General features: G+C 37.6%; 1 protein-coding gene across 3 annotated transcripts in view; it reads right to left on the bottom strand.

Moving 5' to 3' along the window:
• LOC120246957 (phospholipid-transporting ATPase IB-like) overlaps window positions 1–14,573 on the bottom strand; it is a 205,002-nt gene that overhangs the window by 52,017 nt on the left and 138,412 nt on the right. For all 3 annotated transcript variants that reach the window (XM_039254618.1, XM_039254624.1, XM_039254633.1), the window contains exons 29-30: window positions 9,893–10,015; window positions 3,023–3,101 (exon numbers count right to left, since the gene is read on the bottom strand). In XM_039254618.1, the coding sequence (XP_039110549.1) occupies window positions 3,023–3,101; window positions 9,893–10,015 (202 nt within the window). The remainder of the gene's footprint in view (window positions 1–3,022; window positions 3,102–9,892; window positions 10,016–14,573) is intronic.

The raw sequence follows: 14,573 nt of genomic DNA, 5'->3' as shown, positions 1-14,573 counted from the left end.
TCGAGCCCCGCGTCAGGCTTCGTGCTGACTGCCCGCTCAGCGCCTGGAGCCTGCTTCAGTCTGTGACTCCCTCTCTCTCTGACCCTCCCCTGCTCATGCTGTCTCTCTCTCTCTCTCTCCTAGAAATAAATAAAACATTAAAAAAAAATAAAAAAAAAAGATTTATTATCTTTGAGAACACCTCTAGACTTGAACTCTTCCCCCAGTGTGTTTCAGTCACTTCCTTTGGAAAGAGTTTTGGAACTCTCTTTTCTTATGAACTACCTCCTACCACAGGCAGAGTCTTACTGCCACTACTTTTGGTGACAGTGAGGTTGCAGTCACTGGTCTTCTTGGCTTGCGTTCTGGGCAATCTCTTGGAGATTCACTTCCCTACAAGCAAGCTGTGGTGAGAGTGATCAGGGATCCAGTTTTCTTGGCCTGTCTTGCTTGTCGTGGAGACTCCGTCCTGTGGACATAGGTTGATTGGAAAAGGAGAGGTCTAATCTCTTGGTCACACTCATCAGGAATTTGGCCTCTTCAACCTAAAGTTGGGGGCCAGGGATAAGAAATTCTGGTGGCCTGGCTCTCTGTAGGTACTATAACACTGGCTGATGATGGAGAATACTAGTAACCCTACACACTTGGCCACACCCGCCTGTAGTGGAGCTTCCATCAAGCCAGGCTGTGACGGAGATAGGGAAGGAGCAGGCCATGGCTACAATGCCATAGACTCTCGATGCTCTCCCCGAGTTGCAGTAGGTTTGCTTGAATAAATGTTTGTCTTTAGGACAATATCCAGAGAATGTGCAGAGTTGTCTTTTTATAGTTTTGACCATTTTTGCTCATCTAGGTAGGAGGCAGGTCCAAGGAGCTCCTCACAACTCCATCCTAAAAGGGACTTTTTGTAAACTTGTGATTTTGCTTTATTTGTTACCATTTGAAACTTTTGTCCATTTTTTTTTCACATTGAAGGCCTTTAAATGGCAGATCCATTCTTTTAAATACCAACAAATACAACTCAAACTCAATATTTAAAAAATATGTCCAAACATCTCCAAAGGCAAGGGAATCAAGAGCAAAAATGAACTATTTGGACCTCATCAAGATTAAAAACTTCTGCACTGCAAGGAAACAATCAACAAAACTAATAGGAACAGATGGAATGGGAAAAGATAGTTGCAAATGACATATCAGATAAAGGGCTAGTATCCAAAATCTATATGGAACTCGTCAAATTCCACACCCAAAACACAAATAATCCAGTGAAGAAATGGGCAGAAGACATGAACAGACACTTCTCCAAAGAGGACATCCAGATGGCCAACAGACACATGAAACGATGCTCAACATCACTCATCACCAGGGAAATACAAATCAAAACCACACTGAGATACCACCTCACGCCAGTCAGGGTGGCTCAAATGAACAAATCAGGAGACTCTAGATGCTGGAGAGGATGTGGAGACACGGGCACCCACCTACACTGTTGGTGGGAATGTACACTGTTAAAATTAACAGTAGAACTCCCCTATGACCCAGCAACAGCACTGCGAGGAATTTGCCCAAGGGATAACATGTACCCCAATGTTCATAGCAGCACTTTCAGCAATAGCCAAATCATAGAAAGAGCCTAAGTGTGCATCAACTGATGAATGGATAAAGAAGATATGGTTTATATATACAATGGAATACTACATGGCAATGAGAAAGAATGAAATCTGGCCATTTGTAGCAACATGGATGGAACTGGAGGGTATTATGCTAAGTGAAATAAGTCAGGCAGAGAAAGACAGATACCATATGTTTTCACTCATATGTGGAATAGGAGAAACTTAGTGGAGGACCATAGTGGAGGGGAAGGGGAAAAATAGTTAAGGAGAGGGAGGGAGGCAAACCATGAGAGACTCTTGAATGCTGAGAACAAACTGATGGGCGTGGGGGAGAGGGAAAAGTGGGTGATGGGCATGGAGGAGGGCACGTGTTGGGATGAGCAGTTATATGGAAACCAACTTGACAATAAACTACTAAAATAAATAAATGTTAAAAAATTAAAATTAAAAAAATAAAAAAATAAAAAATATGTCCAAGATAAAGGATATATTGCTAGTAATACCCAGTGAAAATTAAATCTGGTTAAAGAAAATCAATTATATTTCACACCTTAATTTGTGGTTGTGAACCCATTACACAGCAATAGCACACTTCATAAATATATCTCTTACATTTAGATGTACTGGGCCCAGGTTACTCTGATGAACTTCATACATAATGTTATTTGGAAAATCGTATATCAGGAAAAGGAGACTTCATCTAATAATAAAGTGTACTAAACTTGTGTTATGGTCCAAATTGAAGCATGAAGTTTGGGAAGTGAAATAAGAAAATAGACATAAATTTCAAACATACTAATATTCATTAGAATGATTGTGCTTTCTGAGAAGGACAAATACCATATGTTTGCACGTATAGGAGGATTAGGAGGAACTTGACGGAGGACCAAGGGGGAGAAGAAGGGCGGAAATGGTGGGGGAAAGGGAGAGAGGCAAACCATGAGAGACTCTTGAATGCTGACAAAAACTGAGGACTGATGGATGTGGGGGGGAGGGGGGGATGGGCATGAAGGAGGGCACTTTGGGGATGAGCACTGAGTGTTATGTAGAAACTAATTTGACAATAAACTATTTGTAAAAAAAAAAAAAAAAAAAAAAAAAAAAAAAAAAAAAAAAAAAAAAAAAAAAAAAAAAAAGAATGATTGTGCTTTCTATCAGACCTGCCAACTCAAATATTTATGAAAAATGAACAATAAAAGCACTAATTCTCAATTTATATATGTCAGAGACAAAGAAAATGAGGTCTAAATGTCAACTGTTAAATATCAGCTGGATTGTCATTTTAAATATAGGTGAATATTTTTAATTCCCTTTTGCCTTCAGTTCTTTCTTTGGGGACACACACACACACACACACACACACACACACACACTGGTCCCAGTGAGAAAATATGCTATTTGTTGAATATATGAAACAATGAAGCCATTACCATTTTCCAGCATTTTCATGGGCAACCAGAAGAGAATGAAAGAATGGGCCAAAGCATTTATACACTGAAACCAAAACACCTAAAAAAAAAGCAAAGCAAGAAAGTTATGATAGAATGTTCATCTAAATCTAAAAATATGTGACATTATGAAATATACTTGCAGTTTGAAACACAATTATAAAACCAAAATGTTTTCCTGGACACGGAAAAAAATGCATTTCTTTTTCTTCTGAAAGAAATGACTGTGAAACTGTAGGATATTATTTGAAAAGAAAACTCATTAAATATAAATGTGTAGGGTTAAAATATAGAATATTTGTTATAAAAGTTATAAAAACCTGAAATATCCAATGAAAAAAACCAGAAGTAGTAATTTGGAAAAGAAATAAAAGTATTTTCAATCCTTACACTGTAGTATTTTAAATATAATTTCTTTTATATAACACAATCTGCACCTTGATAGCACCATCCAGATTCTGGTCAAAGTAAATTTTAATAAACCATACATAATTTTCTTACAGGAAATCTTAATAATGTAAAATCCCTAGGGTCAAACAAGAATACATTGGTTAGGAGACAGTAGAACAACAGCAATAAACAAATGTTTGTTCTTTCAGTTCTAAATGTATCAGTTATTTTTATGCTTGCCAGGAAGGCTTACAGATGAAGGACCAGAGAAGAAAAATATGTGGAAAAAACCTATCTGTCCTATGACCTAAATTTCCTGAAGTAAAACTGTTTTTAGGAAAGAATGTAAGAAACCGGTTTAAAAACACAGCTAATGCCAAATTGGAAAACCTCAAGATGCATGGAACATTGGGCAAAATACACAGAAGTTTCTTAGTACTGGAGAAAAATTATCCTTGGATTTAGCACAACTCCTGTCTTTCCTAATAAATAATAAAAAGCAGACCCAAAAGGATTAAATTGTTTCCAGTTAACGTGCTTGTATTCCAGAACAAAACTCAAGAATAGTCATGGTAATACAAAATAAAAAACTTTTGTGCACAGCAAAGGAAGCCATCAGGAAGACAAAAAGCCATCTTAACTAAATGGGAGAAGATATTTGCTAATGATTCATCCAGTAAGGAGTAAATTTCCAAAACATATTTTTTTTGAAAAGTTGTATAATACACACACAAAAAACAATCTGATCTAAAAATGGGAAGAGAACTTAGACATTTTTCCAAAGACAACTTACAAATGGCCAACTGACACATGAAAAGATGGTCAACATCACTAATCATCAGCAAAAGGCAAATCAAAACCACAATCAGCTATCACCTAACACCTGTCAAAATGGACAGAATCAAAAAGATAAGAAATAACAAGTGTTGGTGAAGAGGTGGAGAAAAAAGACCCCTCATGCACTGTTGGTGGGAATGAAAACTGGTGCAGCCACTGAAGAAAACAGTATGGAGGTTTCTCAAAAAATTAAACATAGTAATACCATATGATGTAGTAATTCCACTACTGGGTATTTACCCCCAAAGAAAACAAAAACACTAATTCAAACCTATATATGCCCCCACTATATTTACTGCAGCATTATTTGCAATAGGCAGGATATGGAAGCAACCTGTGTCCATCCATAAATGAAGGTATAAAGAAGATGTGGCATATATATACAATGGAATATTGCTCAGCCTTTAAAAAAAAAAGTATGAGATCCCACTATTTGCAACAATATGGATGGGCCTAGAGGCTATTATGATAAGTGAAATAAATCAGGCAGAGAATGACAAATACCGTATGATTTCACTTACATGTGTAATCTAAAAAATAAATGAACAAACCAAAAACATAAGAAATCAATACAGAGAACACACTTTAAGTTGCCATAGGGGTGAGGGAGTGTAGGGATGGGAAAAATGAGTGAAGGGGATTGAGGCTTCCACCTGTGGAATGAGTAAGTCATGGGGATAAAAGGTACAGCCTAGGGAACATAGTTAATGGTATTGTAATAGTATTGTATGGTGACTAATGGCAGCTACACTTGTGAGCATAGCATAATGTATAGACTTGTTGAATCACTATGTTTACACCTGAAACTAATGTAGCATTGTGTGTCAACTATACTTCAATCAATCAATCACAGTAAAGGAAAAAATATATTCATGGTTATACAAAAATATCCATCACCTAGGACAAATCCAATTCGTAATTATCAGGCATTCAAAAACAAAAAATAAAGCAAAAAAACTACTACCCAAAATGAGGAGGTAAATAAACCAATTAAATCCAATCCACAGCCAACACAGATGTTAAAATTTGCAGACAAGGATGTTTAACCAGTATAACCCTATTCTTTTTTTTTTTTTTGAAACAGTATTAACTCTATTCTTTATGTTTAAAAGCATAGTAGGGAAACAGAAGATATAAAAACCTTCCAAACAGAAATTTATTAGATTAAAAACTATAAATTTTGAGATTATAAATTTACTAGATGGCAGTAATGTAGATTCAACATTGCAGAAGAAAAAACTAATAGCATAGATATTGCAGAACTAAGTTGAAGACAAAATGATCACAAAATACCCCAAATTTAACAAAGAGGAGGGTGTATAAAACAAAAGCATAGGATCAAGTGATCTAACATATGTACAATTGGAAGCAACAGAAGGAGAGAAGATAGGCCAGAAAAAATACAATGGCTGAAAATTTTCCAAATTTGATATAAACCATAAACCAGGAAACTTTTCTTTATAAAGGACAAGATGGAAAGTATTTTATTCTTTGGAAGCCACATGATTTCCATTACAACTACTCAATTCTGCTGTTGTACCTTTAAGGTGATCACAGAGAATTTGTAAATGAATGGTCATGGCTCTTTCCCAATAAAATTTTATAAAAGTAGGAAAAGGACTAGATTTGTCCTATAGCCCATAGTTGGCTGGCCTTTTTTTTTTTTTTTTAAACATTTATTTATTGATGAGAGAGAGAGAAACAGAGCATGAGCAGGGGAGGAGCAGAGAGAGAGGCAGACACAGAATCCGAAGCAGGCTCAAGGCTCTCAGCTATCAGCACAGAGCCCAAAGCAGACCTCGAGCCCATGAACCACAAGATCATGACCTGAGCCAAAGTCGGATGCTCAACCAAATAAGCCACCCAGGCGCCCAACTGATCTTAATATAAACCTACAGATCCAAAACCTCAATGCACCCCATGCACAAGAATCATGAAGAAACAAGTCATCACAATCAAATTGCTCAAATCTGGTAATAAAGAAAAAAAAAATCTTCAAAGCAGCCAGATGAGAAAAGACGCACGAAAGGCTCATAAAGATGAGGATGACAGTAATTCCACATCAAAACAATGCAAGTAGTGGGGCGCCTGGGTGGCTCAGTCGGTTAAGCGTCCGATTTTCGCTTAGGTCATGATCTCGTGGTTCGTGGGTTCGAGCCCCGTGTCGGGCTCTGTGCTGACTGCCAGCTCAGAGCCTGGAGCCTGTTTCAGAGTCTGTATCTCCCTCTCTCTCTGACCCTCCCCTGCTCATGCTGTCTCTCTCTCTCTCCTAGAAATAAATAAAAATATTAAAAAAAAAAAACAATGCAAGTAAGACGATGGAAATTGCTGAAAGAAAGAAGCTATCAGGGCACCTGGGTGTCTCAGACCTGAGCATCCGACTTTGGCTCAGGTCATGATCTCACAGTCTGTGGGTTCGAGCCCCGCGTCGGGCTCTGTGCTGACAGCTCGGAGCCTGGAGCCTGTTTCAAATTCTGTCTCCCTCTCTGCACCTCCCTGACTTGCACTCTGTCTCTCAAAAATAAATAAACGTTTAAAAAAAAAAAATGAAAAGAAACTATCAGCCTAGAATTTTATGCCAACCAAAAATAACTTTCAAAGATGAAGGTGAAATGAAGACTTTTTGACATATATAAAAACTATAAGAGTTCATTGCCAGCAGATTTGCACTATAAGAAATGTTAAAGGAAGTCCTTCAGGCAGAAGGAAATTAGAACAAATAGTAATGTGAATCTACACAAAGGATAGATTACTGGAAGTAACAAAAATATGGGTAAAGATCTAAGTGTTTCTCTTACTATTTAAGTCACTGTTAAAAACATTTATTCAAACACAAATGTTATTATGGTGTGGGATTTTTAACATATGTAAAAGTAACGTGTATGACAACATTGGTCCAAAGGTCAGAAGAAGAGAAATGGAGGTATATATACTATTAAGGTTTTTACACTGTATGTGAATTAGTCTATCACTTGAAGCCATACTATGCTAATATAACAATTTATAGTATAAACCCTAAAGCAACTTCTTTAAAAAAAACTTACAACTAAGAAGCCAAAAAAGAGTGAAATAGGAATCACAAAAATTAATCCAAAAAAGTCAGAACAAGAGAAAAAAATTATAATTAGGAAAAAATCAAAAATATATGGGAAGATGGTTAAGTTTGAACCAAAACACATCAATAAACATATTAAATGTAAATGCTTTAAACACTCAGTATAAAGGCAGATGATCAGATTGGATAACAAAGCAAGACTCCAAAGTGCCTACTAGAAGACACAAATAGATTATAAATAAAGTGATAGAAAAGATATATCATAGAAACACTAAGGAAAGCTGGAGTTGTCACATTACTATCAGACAGAATATAGATCAAAGGAGAAAATAACAAAGGTAATTTCTTAATGAAAAAGAGATCAATCAAGACAATATAACAATCCTAAACATTTATACACCTAAAAACAGAACTTCAAACTACTTGAAGCAAACGTGATAGAACTTCAAAGGGATACAGATGAATCCACACTTTGGGTTGGAGACTTCAGTTCCTTTCCAACTGAGAAATTGGACATAAAATTAGTAAGAGGGGCGCCTGGGTGGCTTAGTCGGTTAAGCGTCCGACTTTCGCTTAGGTCATGATCTCGCGGTTCGTGGGTTCGAGCCCCGCGTCAGGCTCTGTGCTGACTGCCAGCTCAGAGCCTGGAGCCTGTTTCAGTCTGTGACTCCCTCTCTCTCTGACCCTCCCCTGCTCATGCTGTCTCTCTCTCTCTCTCCTAGAAATAAATAAAACATTAAAAAAATTTAGAAAAAAAAAGAAAATTAATAAGAATGTAGAAGTTTGAACGCTATGAAGGTAACCTCATTTAACATTCTGTTCAAGTAAAGATGAAATATTTATCAGATAGACCATATTCTGAGCCATGAAGCAAGACTCAATACATTTTAAAAGACCCATGTTTCTTCCAGGCATCTATATGTTTTTTAATTGAAGTATGATTAACATACATGGTTATATTAGTTTCAAGGGTACAATATAATGATTCAACAATTCTAAACACTACTCAGTGCTCACCATGATAAGTGTACTCTTGATTCCCTTTATCTATTTTACCCATCCTCCTACCCACGTCTCATCTGGAAACCACCAGTTCATTCTCTGTATTTAAGAGTCTACTTTTTGATTCTTTTTTTTTTCCTTTGTTCATTTGTTCCTTAGATTCCACGTATGAAATAAAATCATACGGGATTTATCTTTCTCCAATTGACTTATTTCACTTAGCATTATACCCTATAGGTCCATCCATGTTGTTGCAAATGGCAAGATTTCATTCTTTTTATGGCTGAGTAATATTCCATTGCATATATACACCACATCTTGGTTTTTTTTCTTTTATAGTTTATTGTCAAGTTGTCTTCCTTATAACACCCAGTGCTCATCCCAACAAGTGCCCTCCTCCATGCCCATCACCCATTTCCTCTCTCCCCCACCCCCATCAACCCTCAGTTTGTTCTCAGTATTTAAGAGTCTCTTATGGTTTGCCTCCCTCCCTCTCCTTAACTATTTTTCCCCTTCCCCTCCCCCATGGTCCTCTGTTAAGTTTCTCCTGTTTCACATATGAGTGAAAACATATGTATACCACATCTTCTTTACCCATTCATCTACTGATGGACACTTAGGTTGCTTCCATATCTTGGCTATTGCAGATAATGCTGCAATAAATACATGGGCACATAGGGATTAATATGCAAAATATATAAAGAACAAAGAAGGGTTTTTTTTAATACAAGTTCAGCTCAATACCAAAGAGACAAATAATGTGATTTACAAATGGGCAGATGGCCTGAATAGACCTTTTCCCAAAGAAGACATACAGATGGCCAAGTGACACACGAAAAGATGTTCAACATCACCAATCATCATGGAAATGCAAGTCAAAACCACAATGAGATATCAATTTATACCTGTCAAAATGGCTGAATGAAAAAACTCATGAAATAAGTGTTGGTGAGAATGTAGAGAAAAAGGAACGTTTGTGTACTGTATAAATGCAAATCGGCACATCCACTGTGGAAAACAATATGGCGGTTACTCAAAACCCTAAAAATATATTTACCATGTGATCTAATAATGGCACTTACGATGGTATTTACCCAAAGAAAACAAAAATACTAATTTGAAAAGATACTCGCAGGCGTCTATATATTTTGAAAGCTTCACTAATGATGGAGATGCAGTTGGCTTTACTCTAAACCTCAACTCTGTGATCCCAGGAAGAGATCATTCCAAAAGAACCACTTGTCTCACCTAAAAGTAGGCCTAAGACCCTCGTTTGTATTTTCCAGGACCGCCCCACTGCCCCACATGATGCCTGAGGCTGCTCAGGGCACAACTTGTGGGGCCCTATGGGCGCCTCCTTGGGCACCCCCCTTCTTTTTCTTAAGGTCTCCCTCTGCCACACACTGTTATTTAAATCTCAGTTCCCTGGATGAACTAAACTACAAGGTAAATGATTGCACAAGGCTGCATTCCTTGGTTTTTAACTTCTTTTTTAAGCATCAGAGGAGGAAAGGACCAAAGGTACCTTTGGAGCTGAGGTGAAAACTTGCATTACGGCCTCTGTTTACCTTTGTGTTGAAGATTTCCCCTGCCTGAGAAATCCTGTAGAGCTGTGGATACCTCAGCAGGCTCTTCTCACTGCAGCACTGCTCAAAGATCCCCAGAGTAAGAGGTGGTAATGAAGTGAAAATCTACACGGAAAACAAAGATTAAGAAGAACTTTCAGTCTGTAACTGAGTTAGTGATATTGTAACAGCATCCCTTTCCCGACTTTGATAATGTACTACTACTGTTGAGATATCATTATGGGGGTAGCTGGTTGAAGGATACACAGAACTATTTTTTCATCTTCTGGTAAGTCTTAAGCTATTTAAAAATAAAAATTATTTACAAAGAAGATATTAATGTGTCACATAGATTCAAACACGTTGCCACATCATGACTTAATTTTCTGTTCCGATCCTTTGACTCAGGAGGTTATAACTGTGTAAGTGTTGCTTTATGAGCATAAAATGAATACTTTTTCCTTCTGTTTAATGACCATAAAACAAATTGACTACCTAGATATTTTAATAATAGGCATAAGACAGATCCATACATCTACCAATATGACATATCCCTCTGTATCCTTCATAAGAACCAGTTATTTAAAACATTTTTAATGTTTATTTATTTTTTTAGAGAGAGAGAGACACAGCATGTGAGTGGGGGAGGGACAGAGAGAGAGACACACACACAGACTCCGAAGCAGCTCCAGGCTCTGAGCTGTCAGCACAGAGCCCGACGCGGGGCTTGAGCCCAAAAGGAGTGAACACATGACCTGAGCCGAAGTCGGACACCACCCACCAAGTCACCCGGGCGCCCCAAGAACCAGTTGTTTTATAACCTAGTTTTCTTGCCAGGACTGGCACATAGTAATTACTCACTAAATAGTGTTGTGAATGTTAGATTAAAAAAAATATATATATATACAAAAATTCTTTATCTTGATCATTACTATCAGAAAGAGATGTTTCCCATTTGTTTCTTAAAATATTTTATTAACAATCATGTCAACAACCATATTACATGAAAAATTCGTGATCCTTTAGAAAGTTCTGGACCTTGTCAAGGAGGCAATGCTGTAACAACAGATACAAAAATATGAGAAAAAATGGGGAAGTAAGGGACAAGTTTAAAAAGGAGAAGAGAGGAGAAAGGAAAGGAGAGAGAAAACGAGAGAGGAAAGCAGCAGGAAGATAGGCGTGCATGGACTGTGTCCACTGACAATGGAGAAGTGCTATCAAAGAGACTTCGTGGAAAAGGGACACTGAATTTACAGATTTCTGCTCCATTTTGTTTCTGTTCCTGTGGCAGCTTAACTGGGGATTCTTCACAAAGAGCAACAAACGTCAATGAGCAGGCATTGTTCACACCTTGGGGCTTCTTATGTTTGCCATTGTCTCATTGGCCAAATCAAGTCACATGACCAGACCCAGAGTCCACGTGGATGGGTACACCAAAGGTGTGGATACAGGACACAAACAGATTGGGGGACCTTTGCTATAACAGTCTAACACAGCATGTGATTTAATGTAGACTTTCTAGAGTTCTGCACAAAATGTTGACAGCAACTAAAGCATTACTACTTTTCCAGTTTTGTTTTTTTGTTTGTTTGTTTGTTTGTTTTTTGGCTTCTGCACCAGCTAGAACCTGCTTACAATGTTGAAGAGAAGTGGTAAGAACGTTCGTTCTTCTTCTTGATTTTTTTTGGTTTTGCCATTAGGTATGATGTTAGCTGTAGGTTTTTCAGAGAAGCACTTCTCCTAGTGCTTCTCAGAATGAGTGATAAATTCTCTCAGGTGTCTTTACTGCATTTATTGAGATGATTATATGGTTCTTCCTTTAAAAAAAATTTTTTTTTTAGAGAGAGCGAGCGAGCATGTGTGTGTGCAGGGGTGAGAGGCAGAGGGTGGGGGAGAGAGAGAGAATCTTAAGTACTCCCTGTGCTCAGCACAGAGGTTACTACCTGAGCAGAAAACAAAAGTCGGACATTCAACTGACTGAGCCACTCAGGTGCCTCTTCCTTTTAAATCTTATAAAAAGGTCTGTTACACTGAATTTTAAATAGTAAACCAAACTGCATTTCTGAGATAAATCCTAGTTTGTCAAAAAAAATTTTATATTGCTGGATTTGATGTGCTAGAATTTTTTGTATCTACAATCATGAGAGATATGAGACTGTAATATTCTATCCTGCAATACCTTTGTCTGGTTTGACCTCTGGGTAATGCTGTATCATAAATGAGTTGGGAAATTTCCTCCTCTCTCTTCTGGAAAAGTTTGTCTACATTTGTTAACATTTCTGAATATTTAATATATGGGAAGGTTTATGCCAAAGAATTTAAAAATTTTAATAGATATGGGACTATTAGGGTTATCTATAGAGTAGAATTTAGTGATTCATCACTTACATATAGCACCCAGTGCTCATCCCAACAAGTGCCCTCCTCAGTGCCCCTCACTCATTTAGCCCATCCCCCACCCATCTCCCCTCCAGCAACCCTCAGTTTGTTCTCTGTATTAAGAGTCCTTTATGGTTTGTCTCCCTCTGTTTCTAATCTTATTTTCCCTTCCCTTCCCCTACGTTCATCTGTTTTGTTTCTTATATTCCTCATATGAGTGAAATCATATGGTATTTATCTTTTCTATGGAGCATTCAGACCATTTACATTTAAAGTAATTATTGATAGGTATGTACCTATTGCCATTTTGCTCATTGTTTTCTGTTTTTGTAGCTCTTCTCTGTTCCTTTCTAGTTTTCTTGTTCTGTTTTCTTGTGATTGATGACTTTCTTTGGCATTATGTTTGGTTTTATTTCTCGATTTCGTGTGTATGTATGTATTATAGGTTTTTGGTTTGTGGTTACTATGAGGTTTGTATATAGGAATCTATATCAAATTGATGGTTACTTACTTTTGAACACATTGTAAAAGAACTTCATTTTTTTCTCGCCCTTCCATATTTGATGTATATGTTCTATTTTGCATCTTTTTGTGAATCCTCTTAACTTTTTAGACATAATTGGTTGTATTACTTTGTTTAACCTCAATACAAGATTTACAAGTGACTGTCCTACTACCTTTCCTGAATGTTTGCTTTTACCCATGAAACTTTTTCTTTCATAATTTTCTTCTAATATGGCCTTTTCTTTTCCTCTTGATTGTAAGTTTTTCCCCCTTCAGCATTTTGAGTTTCTCATGTCACTTCGTTTTACATGCAATTTCTCCTGAAAAAAACAGCTGATATAGACTTATGGAATTTCCTTTGTACAAACTAGTTGCTTTTCTCTTGTTGCTTTAAAACTCTATATCTTGGGCACCTGGTGTCTGTGTCAGTGTCTGACTTTGGCTCAGGTCATGATCTCGTGGTTCATGAGTTTGAGTCCCGTGTCCAGCTCTGTGCTGACAGCTCAGAGCCTGGAGCCTGCCTCAGGTTCTGTGTCTCCCTCACTGCCTCTCCCCTGCTCGCACTTTCTCTGTCTCTCTCTGTCTCTCTCTCTCTCTCTCTCAAAAGTAAACATTAATTTTTTTTTAATTCTATGTCCTTCGTCTTTGACATTTTAACTATTAGTATCATGTTCCAGACCTCCCTGGTTTCATTGAAACTCTCTCTGCCTCCTTAACCTAGATGTCTATTTCCTTTCCCAAGTTGGGATTTTTTGCCTCTTATTTCTTCCCATAAGAAGTTTTCTGCCCTTCTCTCTCTTCTCCTTATGGGACCCCTCTGATGTGAATGTTTTTTCACTTGATGATGTCTAAGAGATCCCTTAACCCATCCTCATATTTAGTAATTCTTTTGTCTTTTTGCTCTTTGGGATGATTTCCATTACCCTGTCTTCCAGGTCACGAGTCTGTTTTTTCTTCCTCTAATTTACCATGGATTCCCTCTGATGTATTTTATTTTTTTTTTATATTTTTATTTATTTATAGGAGAGAGAGACAGAGGCAGCGTGAGCAAGGGAGGGTCAGAGAGAGAGGGAGATACAGACTCTGAAATAGGCTCCAGCCTCTGAGCTGGCAGTCAGCACAGAGCCTGACGCGGGGCTCGAACCCACGAACCGCGAGATCATGACCTAAGCGAAAGTCGGATGCTTAACCGACTAAGCCACCCAGGCGCCCCTTTTTTTAAAATTTTAGTTATTGTATTATTTAACCCTGATTGGTTCTTTTTTATATTTTCTATCTCTTTGTTGAAGTTCTCACCAAGTTCAACCACTCATCTCTCCAATCTGGTGACCATGTATTTGACCATAACTTTGACTTTTTTTTTTTTTTACGTTTATTTATTCTGAAAGAGAGAGAATATGAGCGGGAAGGGGCAGGGAGAGAGAGAGAATTCCAAGCAGTTTTCACATGGTCAGTGCAGAGCCTAGTGTGGGGCTTGATCTCAAGAACCATCATATCATGACCTGGGCTGAAATCAAGAGTCAGATGCTTAACCAACTAAGCCATCCAGGCGCCTCTACTTTGAACTCTTTATTGGTTATCTCCCTTTCATTTAGTTCTTTCTCTGAAGCTTTTGTCTTATTTCACTTGGAGCATATTCCTCTGTCTCTGTATTTTACTTGACTTTCTGTGTTTTGTTTTTATGAATTAGGTGGAATAACTATTTCTCCTAGCCCTGGAGGAATGGTCTTGTGTATGACTGTCCCCTGTGTAGATTGTGTGTGTGTGTGTGTATGTGTGTGGTGACTTTGGCTGGCATGGG

Source organism: Hyaena hyaena, unplaced genomic scaffold, assembly GCF_003009895.1.
Source record: "Hyaena hyaena isolate Hyena2069 unplaced genomic scaffold, ASM300989v1 scaffold_11, whole genome shotgun sequence".
NCBI lineage: Eukaryota > Metazoa > Chordata > Mammalia > Carnivora > Hyaenidae > Hyaena > Hyaena hyaena.
Note: the sequence above shows the minus strand (reverse complement) of the source record. Positions and strands in the feature narration are given on the sequence as shown.